General features: G+C 40.2%; 1 protein-coding gene across 2 annotated transcripts; it reads left to right on the forward strand.

The window, feature by feature from the left end:
- The first annotated feature begins 2678 nt into the window (after nt 1-2678).
- Nucleotides 2679-19477, forward strand: LOC106595248 (ZP domain-containing protein). Of its 2 annotated transcripts, XM_045689607.2 has the most exons (13): nt 2679-2885; nt 8081-8298; nt 8690-8833; nt 9118-9232; nt 10554-10755; nt 12892-13033; nt 13248-13403; nt 13485-13540; nt 13666-13841; nt 13959-14359; nt 15625-15721; nt 15990-16206; nt 18498-19477. In XM_045689607.2, exons 1-13 carry the CDS (start codon nt 2751-2753, stop codon nt 18650-18652), a joined length of 2214 nt encoding a protein of 737 aa, XP_045545563.2. In that variant the 5' UTR covers nt 2679-2750; the 3' UTR covers nt 18653-19477. The 2 variants fall into 2 exon arrangements, with proteins under 2 accessions (XP_045545563.2, XP_045545564.2); XM_045689608.2 differs by lacking the exons at nt 2679-2885; nt 8081-8298; nt 8690-8833; nt 9118-9232 and adding an exon at nt 9281-9641.
- The last annotated feature ends 2343 nt before the right edge of the window (nt 19478-21820 follow it).

Raw genomic sequence — 21820 nt, forward strand, 5'->3', positions numbered from 1 at the left:
TTAAACTTTTTGTATGACTGTTTGTCTGGCCGCAGTTCTACACACTGGCGACGCATTTTGGCCAGTTTGGTGAACTCTAAAAAGAAAAGGTTCCTGGAGTATCCTTAGGGGTTCTCCAAATTGAAACTGTGGGGGAACCCATATAAGTTCTTTGAATAACCCCTTTAATGGATTTTAATTTATAATGACGGCCTACCCCAGCCAAACCCTAACCCGGGCGACGCTGGGCCAATTGTGCGCCGCCCATGGGACTCCCAATCATGGCCAGTTGTGATAGAGCCTGGAATCGAACTAGAGTCTGTAGTGACACCTCTAGGACTGAGACGCAGTCGCTTAGACCACTGTGTCACTCGGGAGCCCCTCAAATAACTTTTTGGGGTTTATTTTTTAACTACACCACCCCTCCCCTGTTATTATTAATAATAAAATGCAGAACAATAACAACCATAACAATATTTTAGTTGTCAGTGTTTATTATGATATTAGTGGCAAAGCAGAATCATTTTTTCTTAATATGAGGTAAACTCCCAGCAGCCCCAAGTCCAATGGCGTGTTGATGTACATGTGTTGATGTTCTCCGTATCCATAGCCAGAATGATTTTGCAGTACATGGTGATTGAACAGGTTTCCTATTATATCCCAAAAAGAGTAATTATACAGATGATAAAAAAACATCACACGACACTATTCATACCTTGGTTTTTGTGGTGAATATTTTAGTTTTTTTTATTTAACTAGTCATTTAAGTCATTAACTAGGCACTAAGTCATTTAAGAACAAATTCCCGGACTTGGCTCTGCAGGGAGTTTACCACTTTTTTTTTTCTTTCTGCTTTGCCACTAAATCATAATAAACACTGACAACTAAAATATTGTTGTTATTGTTATGCATTTTATTATTAAAATGGGGTTTAGTTAAAAAATGAACCCCAAAAGGTTCTTTGACTGCTTTGTTCAGGGGCAGAACAACAGATTTTTTAAACTTGTCAGCTCTGGGATTTGATCATCAAATCAAATGTATTTATATAGCCCTTCTTACATCAGCTGATATCTCAAAGTGCTGTACAGAAACCCAGCCTAAAACCCCAAACAGCAAGCAACGCAGGTGTAGAAGCACGGATCAAGCATTTGATCCAGCAACTTTTCAGTTACTGGCTCGAAGCTCTAACCACTAGGCTACCTGCCGCATAATGATAATGGTTTTCATACACATAGCTTGTCCATAATGTAGAGGCCTATTGACATACCTTGTCCATAATGTAGAGGCCTATGGGATATTCATTACCTTTGTATGCCTCTTCGTCTGTATACCTACAGACACAAAAGTGAGTAATTCAGTCATCTGCACCCAAAACAGCTAGCCTTCAACATATTCAGATATAGCTTACATATTCTTACCTCCTTGTTTATTGATATCCACTGAATTGTGTCCATTTTCTGTTTTAGAAAGATTTGCACAGATATGAAAAGGTACATGGTATCATCAAAAAACAATATCAATTTAGATCATCTAAGGGTCAAGCATTGCCCTAAATTGAGATCTTTACATATTTCAGTTAAGTGCCTGCACCTGCTGTCCTTTGAAATTAAAATCCAAATGTTTCAGTTGGGCAGTTAGGTTCCTGCAAGAACCTCCACCAACTAAGGAGGTTCCTCGATTAACCGCACCTCCTATGGGGTTCTTGGAAGAACCCCTTTTGGGGGCCATTTTCAGTGCCAAGAACCCTAAGGTTCTCCAAAGAACTTTGAGGATCTTAGAAGAGTCCTGGTTGAACCCCTAATTTCTTTGTGTTTTCAGTAGGAAGGCAACAGCTGAAACATTATAGACTACAAATTGAAATATCTTGGTAGGCTTAGAAGGGCCATTAGGTCAATTGTTCAACTTTCTGAAACCTTTTGCCTCGTTCAGATGCTAGTCGGAACTAGGAAACTCGAAAATGTCAAAGTTGCTGATTAGTTGAACGAGGCACGTGTATAACTACAACCAGTTTGCAAGTATGAAATGTTTCTTGTTCCGACTGGTAGATGAACGCGGCATTTTGCTCGCAAGGTAGCGCTATTAAATGACAAGCCAACTCAGAGGAAGTTGCAATTTAGCTCGCCCGGTTCACCCTATGAGAGGAGTTTAATCTGGGTTAAACTTGATTGCATTCGTTTTGAAAATGGCTGAGGTGAGAGAGTGTGTTTGTTCAGTGCGTGTTTTTTGAACAATTGGACCTTATTTTAAAAAGTTCATATCAAATAAATGTACAAGCCGAAATAATAATTGTCACAAGAATAGGCATATGTACAGGCTAAATACCAATAGCCAAATTATGTATCAATAGCCATTATTCATCATAATTAAAATGAAAAAACAAGTCTTTAGCTTTGAAAAAACATACATGGTAATACTTTTCAAATGTGTAGGTATGGTCTAAACAAGTGACCCTCATAGGTCACTGTAACAACAACAACCAAATCACCAATACGATTACAGTCTCATTGGCATCCTTTCATTGCAAAGGAAAACATATATATATATCATGATTATAGCAATCTAATTATGAAGTGAGGCAACACAGGATCAAACAATGCGATTTTTTTTTTTTCAAATACTTTGAAGTGTATCACAAACCCGGTTATTCCAGTCATTGAATTACTCCACGCCTCCACCATATACATGAATAGGAACGAGGAACTTGAAGGAGATGATTAGACAGACACACAGACAGACAGATAGACAGACAGATAGGCTAAGAGAAAGACATAATGGACCTTGGTATGCTGCTCCTGCTGGTACTCAGCAGTGCCGTCTGCCACAGCACGGATTCGACGTACTATGGTGGGACTGTGCGCTCTACAGTACCGGGATACATGCCCCCAGACTCTAAATGGACAGGGGAGGTAGGTTCCTATGAGTACATAACTTGATTTGCAATAAATAGTCTACAAAGTACATGCCAAACCTGCCAGTGCCTTTAATACTCTAACACTCATAACCAGTGGTGGGAAAAGTACCCAATTGTCGTACTTAAGTAAAAGTAAAAATAGAAATGACTCAAGTGAAGTAATCCAATAAAATACTACTTGAGTAAAAGTAATAAAAGTATTTGGTTTTAAATATACTGAAGTATCAAAAGTGAAAGTAAATGCTATGTATCATTTCAAATTCCTTTTTAAACCAGACAGCACACATTTTTTTACTTATGGATAGCCAGAGGCACACTCCAACAGTCAGACATCATTTACAAACGAAGTATTTGCGTGTAAGGAGTCCGCCTGATCAGAGGCAGTAGTGATGACCGCTTGTTCCCGAACCGACCATTTTCCTGTCTTGCTAACCATTCGAAATTCGTGCTTTTGAGTGTCAAGGAAAATGTAAGTGAGGAAAAAGTTCATATTTTCTTTACAGGGGAAATGGGAAAAAAATGGTGTCATTTTGGAGTCACTTTTATTGTAATAAGAATATAATATGTTTCTGAACACTTCTACATTACTGTGGATGCTACCATGATTACGGATAATCCTGAATGAATCATGATATTTGTGCATCTTTCTCACTCAAGCTGACTGTCTACACTTTAACAAAAACACTGTTTTTGCTTAGTTACTTTACACCACTGCTCATAACCAATTTCACAAGGTACATTTACCGTTTCTGGAGGTGAAAGAAACACACAATTTCTGTCTTGCTTCTATGTTTGGGAATAAAACAGTTGAAATGATGTAGCCTAATTTATCACTTTTGGGGAAGATTTAAAAAAAAAAATTTAATATGGAAATGAAAATGAATGTCAGGAGAACATGTGATCATACAGGTTTGGCATGCACATCCAAGAAATACAATGATCTATAAACGAGCTCTGATTCTGAAAGCCACAGAAGGTGTTCATCCATGCCTTTTCTTTAGCAACTGTTAAAGAAAACTGTTCAGACATGTAAAACAGATGTCTGACCAATCTTTATTGATTGGTGGAGTATCAGGTAAAAGAAGAACGATAGAGGGGGAGGAAGAGCGAAAGAAAGAAAGATAGAAGGGGGAGGAAGAGAGAAAGGAAGAGAGAATTGAACATAGAGGGGGGAAGAGAGAAAGAACGATAGAGGGGGAGGAAGAGAGAAAGGAAGATAGAGGAGGAGGAAGAGAGAAAGGAAGATAGAGGAGGAGGAAGAGAGAAAGGAAGATAGAGGAGGAGGAAGAGAGAAAGGAAGATAGAGGAGGAGGAAGAGAGAAAGGAAGATAGAGGAGGAGGAAGAGAGAAAGGAAGATAGAGGAGGAGGAAGAGCGAAAGGAACATAGAGGAGGAGGAAGAGAGAAAGGAAGATAGAGGAGGAGGAAGAGCGAAATGAAGATAGAGGAGGAGGAAGAGAGAATGGAAGATAGAGGAGGAGGAAGAGAGAAAGGAAGATAGAGGAGGAAGAGGAAGAGAGCATGGAAGATAGAGGAGGAAGAGGAAGAGAGCATGGAAGATAGGGGGGGAAGAGAGAAAGAACGATAGAGGGGGAGGAAGAGAGAAAGGAAGATAGAGGAGGAGGAAGAGAGAAAGGAAGATAGAGGAGGAGGAAGAGAGAAAGGAAGATAGAGGAGGAGGAAGAGAGAAAGGAAGATAGAGGAGGAGGAAGAGAGAAAGGAAGATAGAGGAGGAGGAAGAGAGAAAGGAAGATAGAGGAGGAGGAAGAGAGAAAGGAAGATAGAGGAGGAGGAAGAGCGAAAGGAAGATAGAGGAGGAGGAAGAGCGAAAGGAACATAGAGGAGGAGGAAGAGAGAAAGGAAGATAGAGGAGGAGGAAGAGCAAAATGAAGATAGAGGAGGAGGAAGAGAGAATGGAAGATAGAGGAGGAGGAAGAGAGAAAGGAAGATAGAGGAGGAAGAGGAAGAGAGCATGGAAGATAGAGGAGGAAGAGGAAGAGAGCATGGAAGATAGAGGAGGAAGAGGAAGAGAGAATGGAAGATAGAGGAGGAAGAGGAAGAGAGAATGGAAGATAGAGGAGGAAGAGGAAGAGAGAATGGAAGATAGAGGAGGAAGAGGAAGAGAGAATGGAAGATGGAAGAGAGAATGGAAGATGGAAGAGAGAATGGAAGATGGAAGAGAGAAAGGAAGATGGAGGAGGAGGAAGAGAGAAAGGAAGATGGAAGAGGAAGAGAGAATGGAAGATAGAAGGGAAGAGAGAATGGAAAATAGAGGAGGAAGAGGAAGAGAGAAAGGAAGATGGGAGAGGAAGAGAGAATGGAAGATAGAGGAGGAAGAGGAAGAGAGAAAGGAAGATAGAAGAGGAAGAGAGAATGGAAGATAGAGGAGGAGGAAGAGAGAATGGAAGATAGAGGAGGAGGAAGAGAGAAAGGAAGATAGAGGAGGAGGAAGAGAGAAAGGAAGATAGAGGAGGAGGAAGAGCGAAAGGAAGATAGAGGAGGAGGAAGAGCGAAAGGAAGATAGAGGAGGAGGAAGAGAGAAAGGAAGATAGAGGAGGAGGAAGAGCGAAAGGAAGATAGAGGAGGAGGAAGAGAGAAAGGAAGATAGAGGAGGAGGAAGAGAGAATGGAAGATAGAGGAGGAAGAGGAAGAGAGAATGGAAGATGGAAGAGAGAATGGAAGATGGAAGAGAGAATGGAAGATGGAAGAGAGAAAGGAAGATGGAGGAGGAGGAAGAGAGAAAGGAAGATGGAAGAGGAAGAGAGAATGGAAGATAGAAGGGAAGAGAGAATGGAAAATAGAGGAGGAAGAGGAAGAGAGAAAGGAAGATGGGAGAGGAAGAGAGAATGGAAGATAGAGGAGGAAGAGGAAGAGAGAAAGGAAGATAGAAGAGGAAGAGAGAATGGAAGATAGAGGAGGAGGAAGAGAGAATGGAAGATAGAGGAGGAGGAAGAGAGAAAGGAAGATAGAGGAGGAGGAAGAGAGAAAGGAAGATAGAGGAGGAGGAAGAGCGAAAGGAAGATAGAGGAGGAGGAAGAGCGAAAGGAAGATAGAGGAGGAGGAAGAGAGAAAGGAAGATAGAGGAGGAGGAAGAGCGAAAGGAAGATAGAGGAGGAGGAAGAGAGAAAGGAAGATAGAGGAGGAGGAAGAGAGAAAGGAAGATAGAGGAGGAGGAAGAGAGAAAGGAAGATAGAGGAGGAGGAAGAGCGAAAGGAAGATAGAGGAGGAGGAAGAGAGAATGGAAGATAGAAGAGGAGGAAGAGAGTAAGGAAGATAGAAGAGGAGGAAGAGAGTAAGGAAGATAGAAGAGGAAGAGAGAATGGAAGATAGAGGAGGAGGAAGAGAGAATGGAAGATGGAGGGGGAGGAAGAGAGAATGGAAGATGGAGGGGGAGGAAGAGAGAATGGACAATAAAGCTAGGGTTGATAACAGTACACTGTAAACCCAGATGTGCTGTCATTACTCAAAACTTGTGAGGAAACTCATTGCACTTAATATATCTGAGCAGTGTTGTAAAGTACTTAAGTAAAAATACTTTAAAGGACTACTTAAGTATTCTTTGGGGGTATCTGTACTTTACTTTACTATTTATATTTTTGGCAACTTTTACTTCACTACATTCTGAAAGAAAATAATGTACTTTTTACTCCATACATTTTCCATGACACCCAAAAGTACTTGTTACATTTTGACAGGAAAATTGTCCAATTCACACACTTGTCAAAAGAACATCCCTGGTCATCCCTTTTCCCTCTGATCTGGTGGACTCACTAAACACAAACGCTTCATTCGTTAATGATGTCTGAGTGTTGTGGTGTGCCCCTGGCAATACATACATTTAAAAACAAAAAGAGAATTGTGTCGTCTGGTTTGATTAATATAAGGAATTTGAAATTATTTATACTTTTACTTTTGATGCTTAAAAGTACATTTTAGCAATTCCATTTACTTTTGATACTTAAGTATATTTTAAACCAAAAATTATTTTACTGGGTGACTTTTACTTTTACTTGAGTCATTTTCTATTAAGGTATCTTTCCTTTTACTCAAGTATGACAATTTAGTATTTTTTCCACTGCTGTATCTCAGTACAGTTACTTAAAGTGATATTGTCATCATGACCGTGTAGGAGTCCAGATTTGAGTTGTATCAACTTGAATATTTAGAGTAATGCCCCCACTAAGCCACACCTCCAATATAATTTACCAGCATGCCTTGCCTTTCAGAGTGAAGTGTAGAGATACCACCCATGACTGTATTTGTTAGTGACAGAGATGGTTGTTGAATTCGTTCATCTTCAGTCCTGTGGCCTTCACCAAGTGAGTTCCTAGGTGAATGTTATCATTATAATAAAAGTCATTATGACAATACATTACGTATCTCATAAGGCCTTATTATGAATCCTAGCTTTACTTTGATACATTGGCCTGAAACTCATGGTTTACAGGCCACGTAAGGCCTGCAAGTAGGTTTGTAAAATTCCGGTTACTTTCCCCAAATTCCCCGATTTATTGTTAAAACAATTTGAGTTGATGTGACTTATCATTTAGTTTTGAGTCAGTACTACATAAACATTTAAAATAATAATGACTTTTCATTGAGTTCAACTTACTAGTAGTATTTGAGTTAAAAATGCCTTGGGGGTTACAGTGTAGTTTGTGGTCAATTCCAAGTAATTTCCTGTTAGTAGATTTGCAAATGGAAAATCTTAGGTGCAATTTACGAAAAATGAAAACAACACTCCGAATCAATTCCACATCCAATGAAGTAAGAAATTCATTTAACAGCTTTTCTACATAAACTAGGTGATGGAGGAAATGTATTTAGCAGTTTCTCTATGTAAACTCTGTGCTGGGAGAAATTGGGGGAAAGATCTTCAAGTTGATAAATAACATGATTCATGGGACAATATTACAACCATTATTTGTTCTGTCTTGGTGCAACCATTATTCGTTCTGTTTTGATGTAACCATTTTTTCTATCTTAATGCAACAATTCTTTCTGTCTTGATGCAACCATTTCTTAACATTCTTAATGCAACCTGAACTATCTCCCCTATCAGAGTAGTAGTGCTGATCTAGGATCAAGGTCCTATATTCAAAAAGCTTATCAGAGTAGTAGTGCTGATCTGTATCAGCACTCCTACTCTGAGACTGTCTGTGAAAATGGGTCCTAACCTGTGTGCTGGCAGGTACAATTCCACTATCGTGAGAATGGCCGGGACAGGTGTGAACAGCAGTTCTCCTGGGAGTGCACCAGCGGCTACTGTAATGGCAGTGCCAACCGACAAGGACCTGTCGTGCAAACCACCGACAAGGACCAGTCCGGCCAAAACCTCTGGTGCCAGTCGGAGGGACACTTCACTAGAAACTTCACTAGGGACCAGAAAACCCAATCCTACACCCTGAGGTAAACTTGGATTTTCTGGGTGTGGTGGAGGAAGGGGCGGGGGGTTGACGCCAGCCTCTGGGTGTTAGAGACAGGAAGTCATCTGTTGAATGCTGTTTTGAAGAGTAATAAGCACATCAACCAGGCATCTTGACCCCCCCCCCCCCCCCCCCGACACAGACACAAACCCTGTATAGTTACTGTTGCTGTGTCTGTTGTGCTCCGATCCCATCAAACAACATTTTGCTGGATTTTAATGTTGGAAAGATCCCATCACATTGCAATCTGAGCACTGTGGAAATAACAATTATATTGATGATGTGGATGGAGTCACATGAAAATACGTGTATCTCTCAGAATGATGTCATGCTAATCTAACACTTCAATACACTGATTCAACTTGTCATTTCAGTGACTCAGGTTGCTGTTGGGGCTCCAATGTCAATGGAAAGACCAACTGGACAATACACACCGAGGTGGATTTGGGGTTACGGGTCAGCCCGGGGCCTCCAACACAAAACACACCTCCTGTCACAGCAACTGTCCCAACCCTGCGGTACGACCATGAGGGAAGCAAACTGAATGTATCAAAAAGAGCTTCTGCCAAACAACCGCATACTAAACTTAGTGGCATATTTCAACCTGAGCCCTTTAGAACCCATAGCGACCATCTCAGTCATCTACTGCAGCATTCTAGAATTCTATTGTGGTGTAAATGGTTAAACAATACATTCTGTTTTATTCTACATCTACATAACACTACAGTCATGTCGCTGTTATCTGGGATTATTATCTACTAATGAAAGTGTTTTTTGTTTCTCTCTGTGATGTCATGAGTAGAGTTCCTCAGAACTGCTTTTCCACTCTGCCTCTCTTGGCCTATGACCCGGATGGAGATGACGTGAGGTGCCACTTCTCTGTGAACGTCACACACCCCAACGTTACACTTGACATGGTAATAAAATAAACAATGTCCCTCCCTGCAGATTGATGTAGATGCAATCAAGCCCGTTTATTAACGGTTTAGTACATGGGGTATTATTAAGCTAGCTAAAATCAGATTGGTTGAATAATTGTTCCGACTTCAAAGGCACGTGAACAATCCCCGCGGAGGTACTGCAGGGGGTCCCCTCTCTCAATGTTTTTATGAATATCGCTAGCAACAACAGAATAAACACATGTCTTATTACATACCCACAGTAGAAAAGAGGAGAATATCTTATTTCTTATGATGTCAGCTTAATTTCCCAACTCCGAATATTGAGCAAATTACACTCACTGGAGTATCTGATTTAGGATTTTATAAAGCACACGCGAATAGGGGTGGCTTCATGTGCTCATGGGAAACTGGGAAGTTGGAAGTGGTAAGTCTGACATTAATGTGTTCACGTGCCTTTGAAGTTAGAACAATTCTTTAACCAATACGATTTTAGCTAGCTTGATAAGCTAACTAACGTTGCTAATTATAAAGTTAGCTTGCTTAACATTGACGATATGGTCAAACTAGCTACATTATCCTCATTGATAACGTTTTAATTGTCAAAAAGGGATTTGTTGTCATCTGTTGGTCGAAAAGGTGAAAGGTCAGTGGTGAAGTGTCGCTACATGGCAACTCGGGTAACAACAAGTTTCCCGCTTGTAACTCCGACTTGGAAGTTCATTCCCACTTCTGATAACTCTGATAGCATGTGAATGCGGCATAGGCTGCCAGTGCCGCTGGCTGCTGGTAAGCTTTCTTGACTTGGACATAATGTTTTGCCAACACATGGCTGACCTTTGTTTAACCAGATAAACAGTTGCTCTTAGCAAAAATGTGTTTGGAGTTACCTTTCTAGCTAATAGTCTATGTTAGAGTTTACACTTCCGCTTCCAATTATAATGTGGGGAGATCAAAATAATGAAAACTATCTAGGAAATATTTTCATTTTAAAATGTTGATTACTTCTCCTTTCCATTATCATTTACCTGATGTGAAGAAGAAAAAAAAACGTTTTTGCTAACTGTATGATGTTGGTCCCTGGGTTGCCGGTTTGCCTGGGATGGGGTCCTTGGGTAAGATAATGTTGAAGATCCCTGGTCTAGTGTGAAAGACCCTTGTTTATTATTATTTATTATAAACATTCAATCCAATTCAGCACAATTAACATCCAACATGACGTAGATGCACTGATCTGGGATCAGCTTTTCCTTTTCAGATCATAATGAATAGGATTACATGGACAGGGAGAAACGGTTCCTAGATCAGCAGTTTATTCACTATCTTCTCGTTCCTCCAGGTCCAGTGCACTCTGCATGCCACGGGCCTGTTGGCTGAAGGGTTGCATGTATTTGAGATGCTGCTGCAGGACCACCCCACTGTAGACGTCAACATGACGGGATATAAATCTAATTATAGCAGAAAGGCCCTGAACGAGTCCTATGTTAATAACCCGACTCCAACCCCGTTCAGCCAGGTGCCCTTGCAGTTTGCCGTGGAGAGTAAGTAGCATGTCTCACAGTTGAATGCTTCCTTTTGGCAGAGGGAACCAACCAATCAATTTAATTAAATGGGATTTGTATTGCGTTTTGTCTAGTCGTATAATATGTATAGATTAGTGACGTATAGTCATTTGTCAAAAAATAAAACAGAATTTGAGTTGCATGTTGGTAAAAGTGGTATAGGTTTCAAAATTGAAAATTGAACTTTGTTTGTTTATGCAAATGTAGTTTTGTTCACCTGGTGGAATGACAGTAAAGATGATGGTGCATTCCAAAATGGCAATCTGCATGGTTTTAATCTCCCTAATTACAATGTACCTCTATTTACTGAGAGCAGCACAAAATTCTATCAATCTAGCTAAAAACAAACACCCTACTGCCCCTGAGAATATAATCCGACAACAATTTAGTCCAAAGCATTGTCAATCATTGTTTACAGACATGTATGCCGCTGTGGATCCTCTAAAGGGGCAATCTGGGATTCCAACAACAATAAAGCGCACACCGTGCCACTTTTTTTGGTAAACAGCTGAGGGATGGGTGCAACCACTCTCAAATGTATAGACGGAGCTATGGATACAAGGACTGACTGTCCATGAGATCAAAATGATAGCTATGGATACAAGGACTGACTGTCCATGAGATCAAAATGATAGCTATGGATACAAGGACTGACTATCCATGAGATCAAAATGATAGCTATGGATACAAGGACTGACTGTCCATGAGATCAAAATGATAGCTATGGATACAAGGACTGACTATCCATGAGATCAAAATGATAGCTATGGATACAAGGACTGACTGTCCATGAGATCAAAATGATAGCTATGGATACAAGGACTGACTGTCCATGAGATCAAAATGATAGCTATGGATACAAGGACTGACTGTCCATGAGATCAAAATGATAGCTATGGATACAAGGACTGACTATCCATGAGATCAAAATGATAGCTATGGATACAAGGACTGACTATCCATGAGATCAAAATGATAGCTATGGATACAAGGACTGACTATCCATGAGATCAAAATGATAGCTATGGATACAAGGACTGACTATCCATGAGATCAAAATGATAGCTATGGATACAAGGACTGACTGTCCATGAGATCAAAATGATAGCTATGGATACAAGGACTGACTATCCATGAGATCAAAATGATAGCTATGGATACAAGGACTGACTATCCATGAGATCAAAATGATAGCTATGGATACAAGGACTGACTATCCATGAGATCAAAATGATAGCTATGGATACAAGGACTGACTGTCCATGAGATCAAAATGATAGCTATGGATACAAGGACTGACTGTCCATGAGATCAAAATGATAGCTATGGATACAAGGACTGACTGTCCATGAGATCAAAATGATAGCTATGGATACAAGGACTGACTGTCCATGAGATCAAAATGATAGCTATGGATACAAGGACTGACTGTCCATGAGATCAAAATGATAGCTATGGATACAAGGACTGACTATCCATGAGATCAAAATGATAGCTATGGATACAAGGACTGACTATCCATGAGATCAAAATGATAGCTATGGATACAAGGACTGACTATCCATGAGATCAAAATGATAGCTATGGATACAACGACTGACTATCCATGAGATCAAAGTGATAGCTTTAACCATGTTATGAAGCTATACAAACATTAGATTAAATAAAACAAGCTTGTATTTTAGGTAGTGATTTATTAAGACAGTTGAACTAAGCTCAAGAGGCATTTCAATAAGTTATAGTATTGAAGAATCAATGTCTATATATCATTCATTTTATAGTATAATAATGGATGTAGCAATCCCAGAATGCCCCTTTATTAACACACCCACTAGATGTCTAAAACCTGTCCTCTCTGTGGTTTTAGTCCAGCCAACTCTGCTCAACTGTCTCCCTGGCTACATAGAGAATGTCAAGAGTGTGCAAAGAATCCCAAATATAAAATATATTTTCATTTGTTTAACATTTTTTTGGTTACTACATGATTCCATTTGTGTTATTTCATAGTTTTGATCTCTTCACTATTATTCTACAATGTAGAAAATTGTAAAAAATAAAGAAAACCCCTTGAATGAGTGGTACTGTATCTAAAACCTGTCCTTTCTGTTGTTTTAGTCCAGCCAGCTCTATCCAACTGTCTCCCTGGCTACATACGACCACAGTTCTTGACTCCGACACCTTCACATGGGGATGTCCATCATGCTGCTGTGGGTCACCTGTACCAGCTCGAAGCCCGAGTAAAAACCGCCCATGCCAAGTAAGAGTACCTCTCTCACCAATATCACCTTACTGTCCAAAACTCCATTCACTTCCCCCGTTGTTTTACGTCTGGACTGACTGCAGAGACCACAACACTTAGCAATGCTCATTTTTTAACCAGCTTGAACAGCACATGAAAATTAATGAGATGAACAGAGTTCCTCGCGCTTGTCCAGGAGTTGTAACTTTTCTGTCTTTCTGCTTCCTCAAAGGATATTTGACTTCCAGGTCAGCGGCCCTTCCAACATGACCAAGAAGATCCAGGATGAGGGCGTTGGTGTCACGAGGCTCTTCCTGGGCTGGACCCCGCAGGAAAGACACCTGAAACAAAACGTTCCCATCTGTTTCACTGCCGAGACAAACGAGAGGTACATTGAAGGGATGTTTACAGTAGTTGTTGTTGTTGTCGTTCTGTGGTCATTGTTGTTCTTATTTGTTCTTCATTTCAGCCAATCAGAGATGAGATGTGTGGTTGTGGTGGTGGTTAAAGCCCTCGCACTTACAGGTTAGTTGATTTTCACCCCTTCAATCTTTGCACTGTTGCTAGATAGACTTCCATGTATGTTATAGGGTAAGATCCAATCCTAACGTGATGATACACACATAACACGTCATCTCCTCTGTATACAGGTGAGGCGAATGTTTCGTGCACAGCGAATAGGATCAGCATCGCCGTGATCAAGGCCTATCTGCCTGAGGTGGACATGAAGTGGCTGCGGCTAGCCGACTCATCCTGCTCCCTAACCTCCAACCAAACACACATCATGGGTACCATGTCACTCAACAGCTGTGGCACAAAGATGGAGGTATGAGAAACATTCAAACACACACACACATACTTGGAGGTGTGCCATCTCTTTCTCCCCTCTTGTGTTTTGTTTCTTATCTTCCTAAATCTGGTTTCTCTCTCCGCCTCTATCTAGGATGCAGGTGACTTCATGGTGTTCAAAAACGAAATAAACTCCTTCGACGCGGTCAACGCGACCATCACGCGACGTAACCAGATCAACATCGGCTTCTCCTGCCGGTACCCCAAGACTGTCAGCATTTCCAACTATTACCAGATCCACAGCTCCAACTACATGTTCACAGAGTCCAACTTTGGTAGCTTTGGCTACACCTTTGAGGTCTTCAAGGACAGTAAGTTCAGCCAGAAGGTGGATCCCAGTGCTTACCCAGTGAATGTGAAGCTAATGGACAGGATGTACATGGGCATCCAGGCCCAGTCCGATCTGCCCAAGGTACAGCTGTTGGTGGAGTCTTGCAAAGCCACTCCGGATGACAGCGCCAGCAGCAGTCTCTTCTACGACCTCATCAAAGACGGGTGAGGAGGGGTCCCGCAAAGGGCTGTGGGCTTGAAGCTGTGAAAGAGGAATTGCAGGAATCTGCCGTTGTACTGTATTTGTTACATATTGAACCTTTCTTTAGGCATTGTGGAGTCCCAATGAGACCAAGGTCTCATTTACAAGGGAGCCCTGCATGACAAACAATTACACACTCAAGGCAGCATAGGAAATACACACCCAGGGTGCATTATGTGGCCTGAAATGCAAATCTTATTTTGTTCACCTGCAAGAGTAAAGAATGTGTGAACCACAGGTAACAGTCAACATAATGTCGCATTCCAAAATGGTAAACAACAGGTAACAGTCAACATAATGTTGTATTCCAAAATGGTAAACAACAGGTAACAGTCAACATAATGTTGTATTCCAAAATGGTAAACAACAGGTAACAGTCAACATAATGTCACATTCCAGAATGGTAAACAACAGGTAACAGTCAACATAATGTCATATTCTAGAATGGTAAACAACAGGTAACAGTCAACATAATGTCACATTCCAGAATGGTAAACAACAGGTAACAGTCAACATAATGTTGTATTCCAAAATGGTAAACAACAGGTAACAGTCAACATAATGTCGCATTCCAAAATGGTAAACAACAGGTAACAGTCAACATAATGTTGTATTCCAAAATGGTAAACAACAGGTAACAGTCAACATAATGTTGTATTCCAAAATGGTAAACAACAGGTAACAGTCAACATAATGTTGTATTCCAAAATGGTAAACAACAGGTAACAGTCAACATAATGTCACATTCCAGAATGGTAAACAACAGGTAACAGTCAACATAATGTCACATTCCAGAATGGTAAACAACAGGTAACAGTCAACATAATGTCACATTCCAGAATGGTAAACAACAGGTAACAGTCAACATAATGTTGTATTCCAAAATGGTAAACAACAGGTAACAGTCAACATAATGTCACATTCCAGAATGGTAAACAACAGGTAACAGTCAACATAATGTCACATTCCAGAATGGTAAACAACAGGTAACAGTCAACATAATGTTGTATTCCAAAATGGTAAACAATGTTGTTTTGTTTTCCCTAATTATTTGTTTTGTTTTCCACAATTGCTGTTTGTCTATCAGTCTTTATTGAAGAAGAGCAGCACATAATGCTATTGGCAAGCTTCAAATGGGACTGAGAGATTACACAAACGTAATCATGAGTTCGTTTGTCTCCATCCTGTCTCAGTAAAATGTACTTTCTTTCTTTCTTTTACAATGAAGCTGTCTAAAGGACGAGACGGTCAAGGTTTATCCCGGTAACCTAACCCAATTCTACTTTGAGGTCCAGGCCTTCAAATTCACTGGGAGCTACGACCAGGTAAAACTTAACATCCAAATGACTTGTCTTCACATTCTTTCTTTCTTATATTTACTGACTTTATTAGAGTATTATCATGTTGCATCAATGTGGAATTCACCTGAAGACATCAAGATGCACAGGTTTGGTCTTATTAAGACACAGTTTTCAACCTAAATGTTTATTTCACAAATATCAATTCAAATGGTTGATTGTGGATGTTGATCCAGTATTAGGAAAATCTTCTTGGATGGTCACCTCCCTTTTACATCCCATGTCCCTCCTTTAGGTGTATCTCACCTGTACCGTCATCCTGTGTGAGGAGGGAAACCCCAACTCTAGGTGTGGCCAGGGCTGCCTGAACACAGCCTCGCGGAGGCGCAGGCGAGATCTCCCCAACGGAGAGACAGACAGGCACTACATAACCCAGGGTCCTTTCCGTGTGGTCAGAGAGGCCCAGCCCAGTGCAGACCAGAAGACAGGTGCAGGCGAAAAGACCCGTGGAGGTAATTACCCCGCTCTTAGGGATGGATCAAAATGTACAGAATTGGTACATGGAGGAAAATTGGGAGGGTTATGCTTTTCCAATTTCAGTCAAGGGGAAGATTTTTGACATCTAGTCCAGGGGAGGGTCATGTAATTGGTGAAATGTAAATATTTCTCAGTGTTTTAGAATGAGTTTCTTATTATGCTATATATGGATATGTGCCCGATGCCGCCCCTCATCTCTGATTCTCCACTGGACACGGAAAATCAAGTGAGCCTATAGGCTGTTTAGAGTGGTCTCAATCAAATGATCCATAGCCTGTAGGCTACGAAGTGCATGCTCAGAGAAGCACAGAGCAAAGTTCTATTTCTCAGATCACTGCTGGGAGTGTATAAATAACACTGGGCTGCATTACACATTACCCACTGCAATGGATATTCCAACCCTGAGCCCCGGCCTGCTCTGTTCTTGTTGACACCCCCCCCCCCCCCAAATTAAAAATGGTGTGCTGCCTAACCAATGGCTGTGCTCTGTTAGCCTATGGTGGCAGTTCAGGAAGCGAGTCAAAGGCTTCCTTTGATTAGGCCTAGTCCAACAAATGCACCAACTTGCAGTCAGACTAGCCTATAGCCTATGTTCTGTTCAGCTTGAGAAAGAGAGCACAAAGATTCTGCCCTTGCCCAGTCGTGAAATCCATAGATTAGGGCGTAATGAATTTATTTAAATTGACTGATTTACTGTAACTCAGTAAAATAACTGAAATTGTTGAAAATACACTATATGTACAAAAGTATGTGGACACCCATTGAAATTAGTGGATTCGGCTATTTCAGCCACACCGTTACTGACAGATGTATAAAATCGAGCACACAGGCATGCAATCTCCATAGACAAACATTGGCAGTAGAATGATCTTACTGAAGAGGCACCGTCATCGGACGCCACCTTTCCAATAAGACAGTCCGTCAAGTTTCTGCACTGCTAAAGGTCAACTATAGGTGCTGTTATTGTGAAGTGGAAACATCTAGGAGCAACAACGGCTCAGCAGGGAAGTGGTAGGCCACACATGCTCACAGAACGGGACCGGCGAGTGCTGAAGCGCGTAAAAATCGTCTGTCCTCAGTTGCAACACTCACAACCGAGATCCAAACTGCCTCTGGAAGCAACGTCAGCATAAGAACAGTTTTTTGGGAGCTTCATGAAATGGGTTTCCATGGCCGAGCAGCCACACACAAGCCTAAGATCACCATGTACAATACCAAGTGTCGGCTGGAGTGGTGTAAAGTTCGCCGCCATTGGAGCAGTGGAAACGCGTTCTCTGGAGTGATGAATCACGCTTCACCATCTGGCAGTTCGACGGTTGAATCTGGGTTTGGAGAATGCCAGAAGAGCGCTACCTGCCTGAATGCATAGTCCCAACTGTAAAGTTTGGTGGATGAGTAATAAAGGTCTGGGGCTGTTTTTCATGGTTCTGGCTAGGCCCATTAGTTCCAGTGAAGGGAAACCTTAACGCTACAGCATAAAATGACATTCTAGACGATTCTGTGCTTCCAACTTTGTGGCAACAGTTTGGGGAAGGCTCTTTCCTGTTTCATCATGACAATGCTCCCGTGCACAAAGTGAGGTCCGTACAGAAATGATTTGTTGAGATTGGTGTGGAAGAACTTGACTGGCCTGCACAGAGCCCTGACCTCAACCCCATCAAACACCTTTGGGATGAATTGGAACGCCGACTGCGAGCCAGGCCTAATAGGCCAACATCAGTGCCCGACCTCACTAATGCTCTTGTGGCAAGTCCCCGCAGCAATGTTCCAACATCTCGTGGAAATCTTTCCCTGAAGAGTGGAGGCTGTTGTAGCAGCAAAGGGTGTACCATCTCCAAATTAATGCCCATGATTTTGGAATGAGATGTTCGACGAGCAGATGTCCACATACTTTTAGCCATGTAGTGTATATTTTGCTGAATGGAGGGCCATCCATTTTCATTTCAGAGTGGTCTGATTTTCTCCATGTAAACGTTATTATAAATAACGTTCACCCTCTTAGTAAAGTGTTCATTCTGATCAGGATTAGACCAGAGAAACACCAGTATGTCCCAGACAATTATGTTGAAGCATTTAGGATTAGGTTATAGGGTTAACCAGACCTAAAACATAACCCTAAACCTGCTGACTGGATGGACTGTGTCCCAATACTTTTTCATGACTGCCTTTCCTTGCCTGCTTTTTCCTAAATGAACAAATATAAACTCCCATTACTCTGATGACATTATTTGGTTGTTTTTGCTGTTGATTGCCGCTCCTGTTGTAGATGTGGAAGCTACACATTTTCTCAGATCGGACATGGGAACCATAGTCTTCGCCGGGCTGTTCATCATGACCTTGATGCTGCTGGCTGTGGTCGTGGTCTATTTTTTGAAGAAGAGCAGAGCTGAAGAACACAAGGCTCTCATTGCATATGATTAGAGAAATGGAGCTGGATTTGTGCTGTGCCTGACCAGGGTCATGTGACTGAACGCACTTCTGGTTTACCAAAAGTAAAGCACACCTTTCTTTTAGTTTTACAATCAGATTTACTTTAAACAACAAATGAACACTAGTTTACATACTGAATACGGTAACATTACTACACAAATTAACACTAGTTTACATACTGAATACGGTAACATTACTACACAAATTAACACTAGTTTACATACTGAATACGGTAACATTACTACACAAATTAACACTAGTTTACATACTGAATACGGTAACATTACAACACAAATTAACACTAGTTTACATACTGAATACGGTAACATTACAACACAAATTAACACTAGTTTACATACTGAATACAATAACATTAACTACACGAATTAACACTAGTTTACATACTGAATACGGTAACATTACTACACAAATTAACACTAGTTTACATACTGAATACAATAACATTAACTACACGAATTAACACTTGTTTACATACTGAATACGGTAACATTACAACACAAATTAATACTAGTTTACATACTGAATACAATAACATTAACTACACGAATTAACACTTGTTTACATACTGAATACGGTAACATTAACTAGACAAATTAACACTTGTTTACATACTGAATATGGTAACATTACTACACAAATGTACTTGGTTCATTCTTATTCACTTTTCTGTGATATACACATTTGGATCAACTGTTTGATACTCCTGAATCAAGAAAGTGGAAGAAATGTTTTGTTGTTGGGAATCCTGTTATGCAAATAAGTCTGTATTTATTAAATACATTTTAGGCAAAAGTCCTCTTTTATTGTTCTCTGCCTCACCACTCATTCAAACATGATTAACTGCTTTAAAAGGGCAATCATTTTATGACTAATAAATGAATGATATTTATTGATTCTTGAATATTTATAAATTCCTCATGAGTTTAGTTCAAGTGTTGTACCCCCATCAGAACCCAAAGTATAAGCTTGTTTTACTTCAATGTTTTAAACAAAGTAAATATAAACAAACTATATAGCCTCAAATCATGTTTCTTTGCTATGGATCCTTGCATCTATAGCTCCGTCTATGAATTTGAGGGTGGTTACATATCTCCAGCCCTGTCCCTCAGCTTTTTACCAAAACAGGGGCAGGGAGCCTGGTCTTCTCCATTTAGCATGTTTAACAATGCAGAAGCACATCTTCCGTCATAGTTTTGCCTGTTGTAGATAGATGCACAGCTATGAACTTGAAAAGTTATTAATAAGCCAATTAGGCACATTTGGGCAGTCTTGATACAACATTTTGAACAGAAATACAATGGTTCATTGGATCAGTCTAAAACTTTTCACATACACTGCTACCATCTAGTGGCCAGAAACTACATTGCGCCTGGGCTGGAATAATAATAATAATAAAAAAATAAAAAACATGTTTTTTCTTTGTATTATCTTTTACCAGATCTAATGTGTTATATCCTCCTACATTCATTTCACATTTCCTAAAACTTCAAAGTATTTCCTTTCAAATGGTACCAAGAATATGCATATCCTTGCTTCAGGTCCTGAGCTACAGGCAGTTAGATTTGGGTATGTCATTTCAGGTAGAAAATTTAAAAAAAGGGTTCGGTCCTTAAGAGGTTTTAAGCCCTTGTTTACAATTGACAGACAGGAAAATGAGGGAATGACTTGTGTTTAATCATCATTATTGTAATGGCAGGTTTAAATGACCTCAGTTACCAGGCTGTTACAGTGTAATTACAGAGATGATTCCACTTCCAGTTCCTCTGACTTGATATGTCAAGTGATCTACACTTTGTGAGCATTTGGCCCACAAAATAGCTGACACCATTTAAACCAATGAGGAAAATGTAAAGCCAATTATCTCAGAATCATCTTTATGCAGGTAGAGCGTTTTAGTCCCAAGCTCTGAATTTGTTTGTTTATGTCATGACCTCTACTATCTGCCACTCTCGCCATTGGTTTGTTTCTGAGTCTGCTACAGTGGTGTGAAGTACTTAAGTAAAAATACTTTAAAAGTACAACTTAAGTAAGATTTTTGGGTATCTGTACTTGACTTTACTATTTATATTTTTAACAACTTATACTTTTACTTCACTACATTCCTAAAGAAAATAATGTACTTTTAACTCCCTAATTTTTCCCCTGACACCCAAAAGACTTGTTACATTTTGAATGCTTAGCAGAACAGGAAAATTGTCAAGTTCATGCACTTATCAAGAGAGCATCCCTGGTCATCCCTACTGCCTCTGATCTGGCGGACTCAGTAAACACAAATTTACAAACTTTTTTTGTAAATGATGTCTGAGTGTTGGAGCGTGAGGCTATCAGTAAATTTTTTAAAACTAGAAAATTGGGCCGTCTGGTTTGCTTAATGTAAGGAATTTGAAATTATTTTTTACTTTTGATACTTAATGTATATTTGAGCAATTACATTTACTTTTGATACTTAAGTATATTTAAAACCAAATACTTTTACTCAAATAGTATTTTACTGGGTGACTTTCGCTTTTACTTGAGTTGTTTTCTCAAGGTTTCTTTACTTTTACTCAAGTATAACTGTTGTGTACTTTTTCTACCACTGGTCTGCTAATACTGTAAATATTCTAATTCAAATGACTATGTTAAAAGTGCCACGGGAATAAACACTAATTCACCAAAACTGTTAAATAACAGAAACTTGAATACATAGTTAAGCGACACCTGCAGTAATGTGAGCCCTTGAGTGGGGAGTTTTGAGGCAAGAAAAGATCTGAAGAGGAATTTCACCCTTCACTCTAGAGGATGGACCATCGTAGGAGGACAACATGCAGGCAAATAAGAAAAGGACAGCATACTTTAAATGCTTCCGCTTTACTGTTCAAAGAATCACGCCTTCAGAAAGTATTCATACTGTCGTGGAAATTCTACACAGGGACACTCAAAGTCAATTGTAAATGAATCGTCCTTTATTATCAGTGCGATAGAGAGGTTCTAACCAACTCAATGCACCAAGTACATATGTCCATCAGCAGTTCTCTTGTATACTTACACAGAAAGTAATATTTGCATGATTTAGCTTATTCGTTGTTCGTAATCATATGACCGACCAATACCTCACGAGGCTTCTTCTCTCCAAGCTGAGACCTTGAAACAAAGATA

Source organism: Salmo salar, chromosome 26, assembly GCF_965601325.2.
Source record: "Salmo salar chromosome 26, fSalSal1, whole genome shotgun sequence".
Classification (NCBI taxonomy): Eukaryota; Metazoa; Chordata; class Actinopteri; order Salmoniformes; family Salmonidae; genus Salmo; species Salmo salar.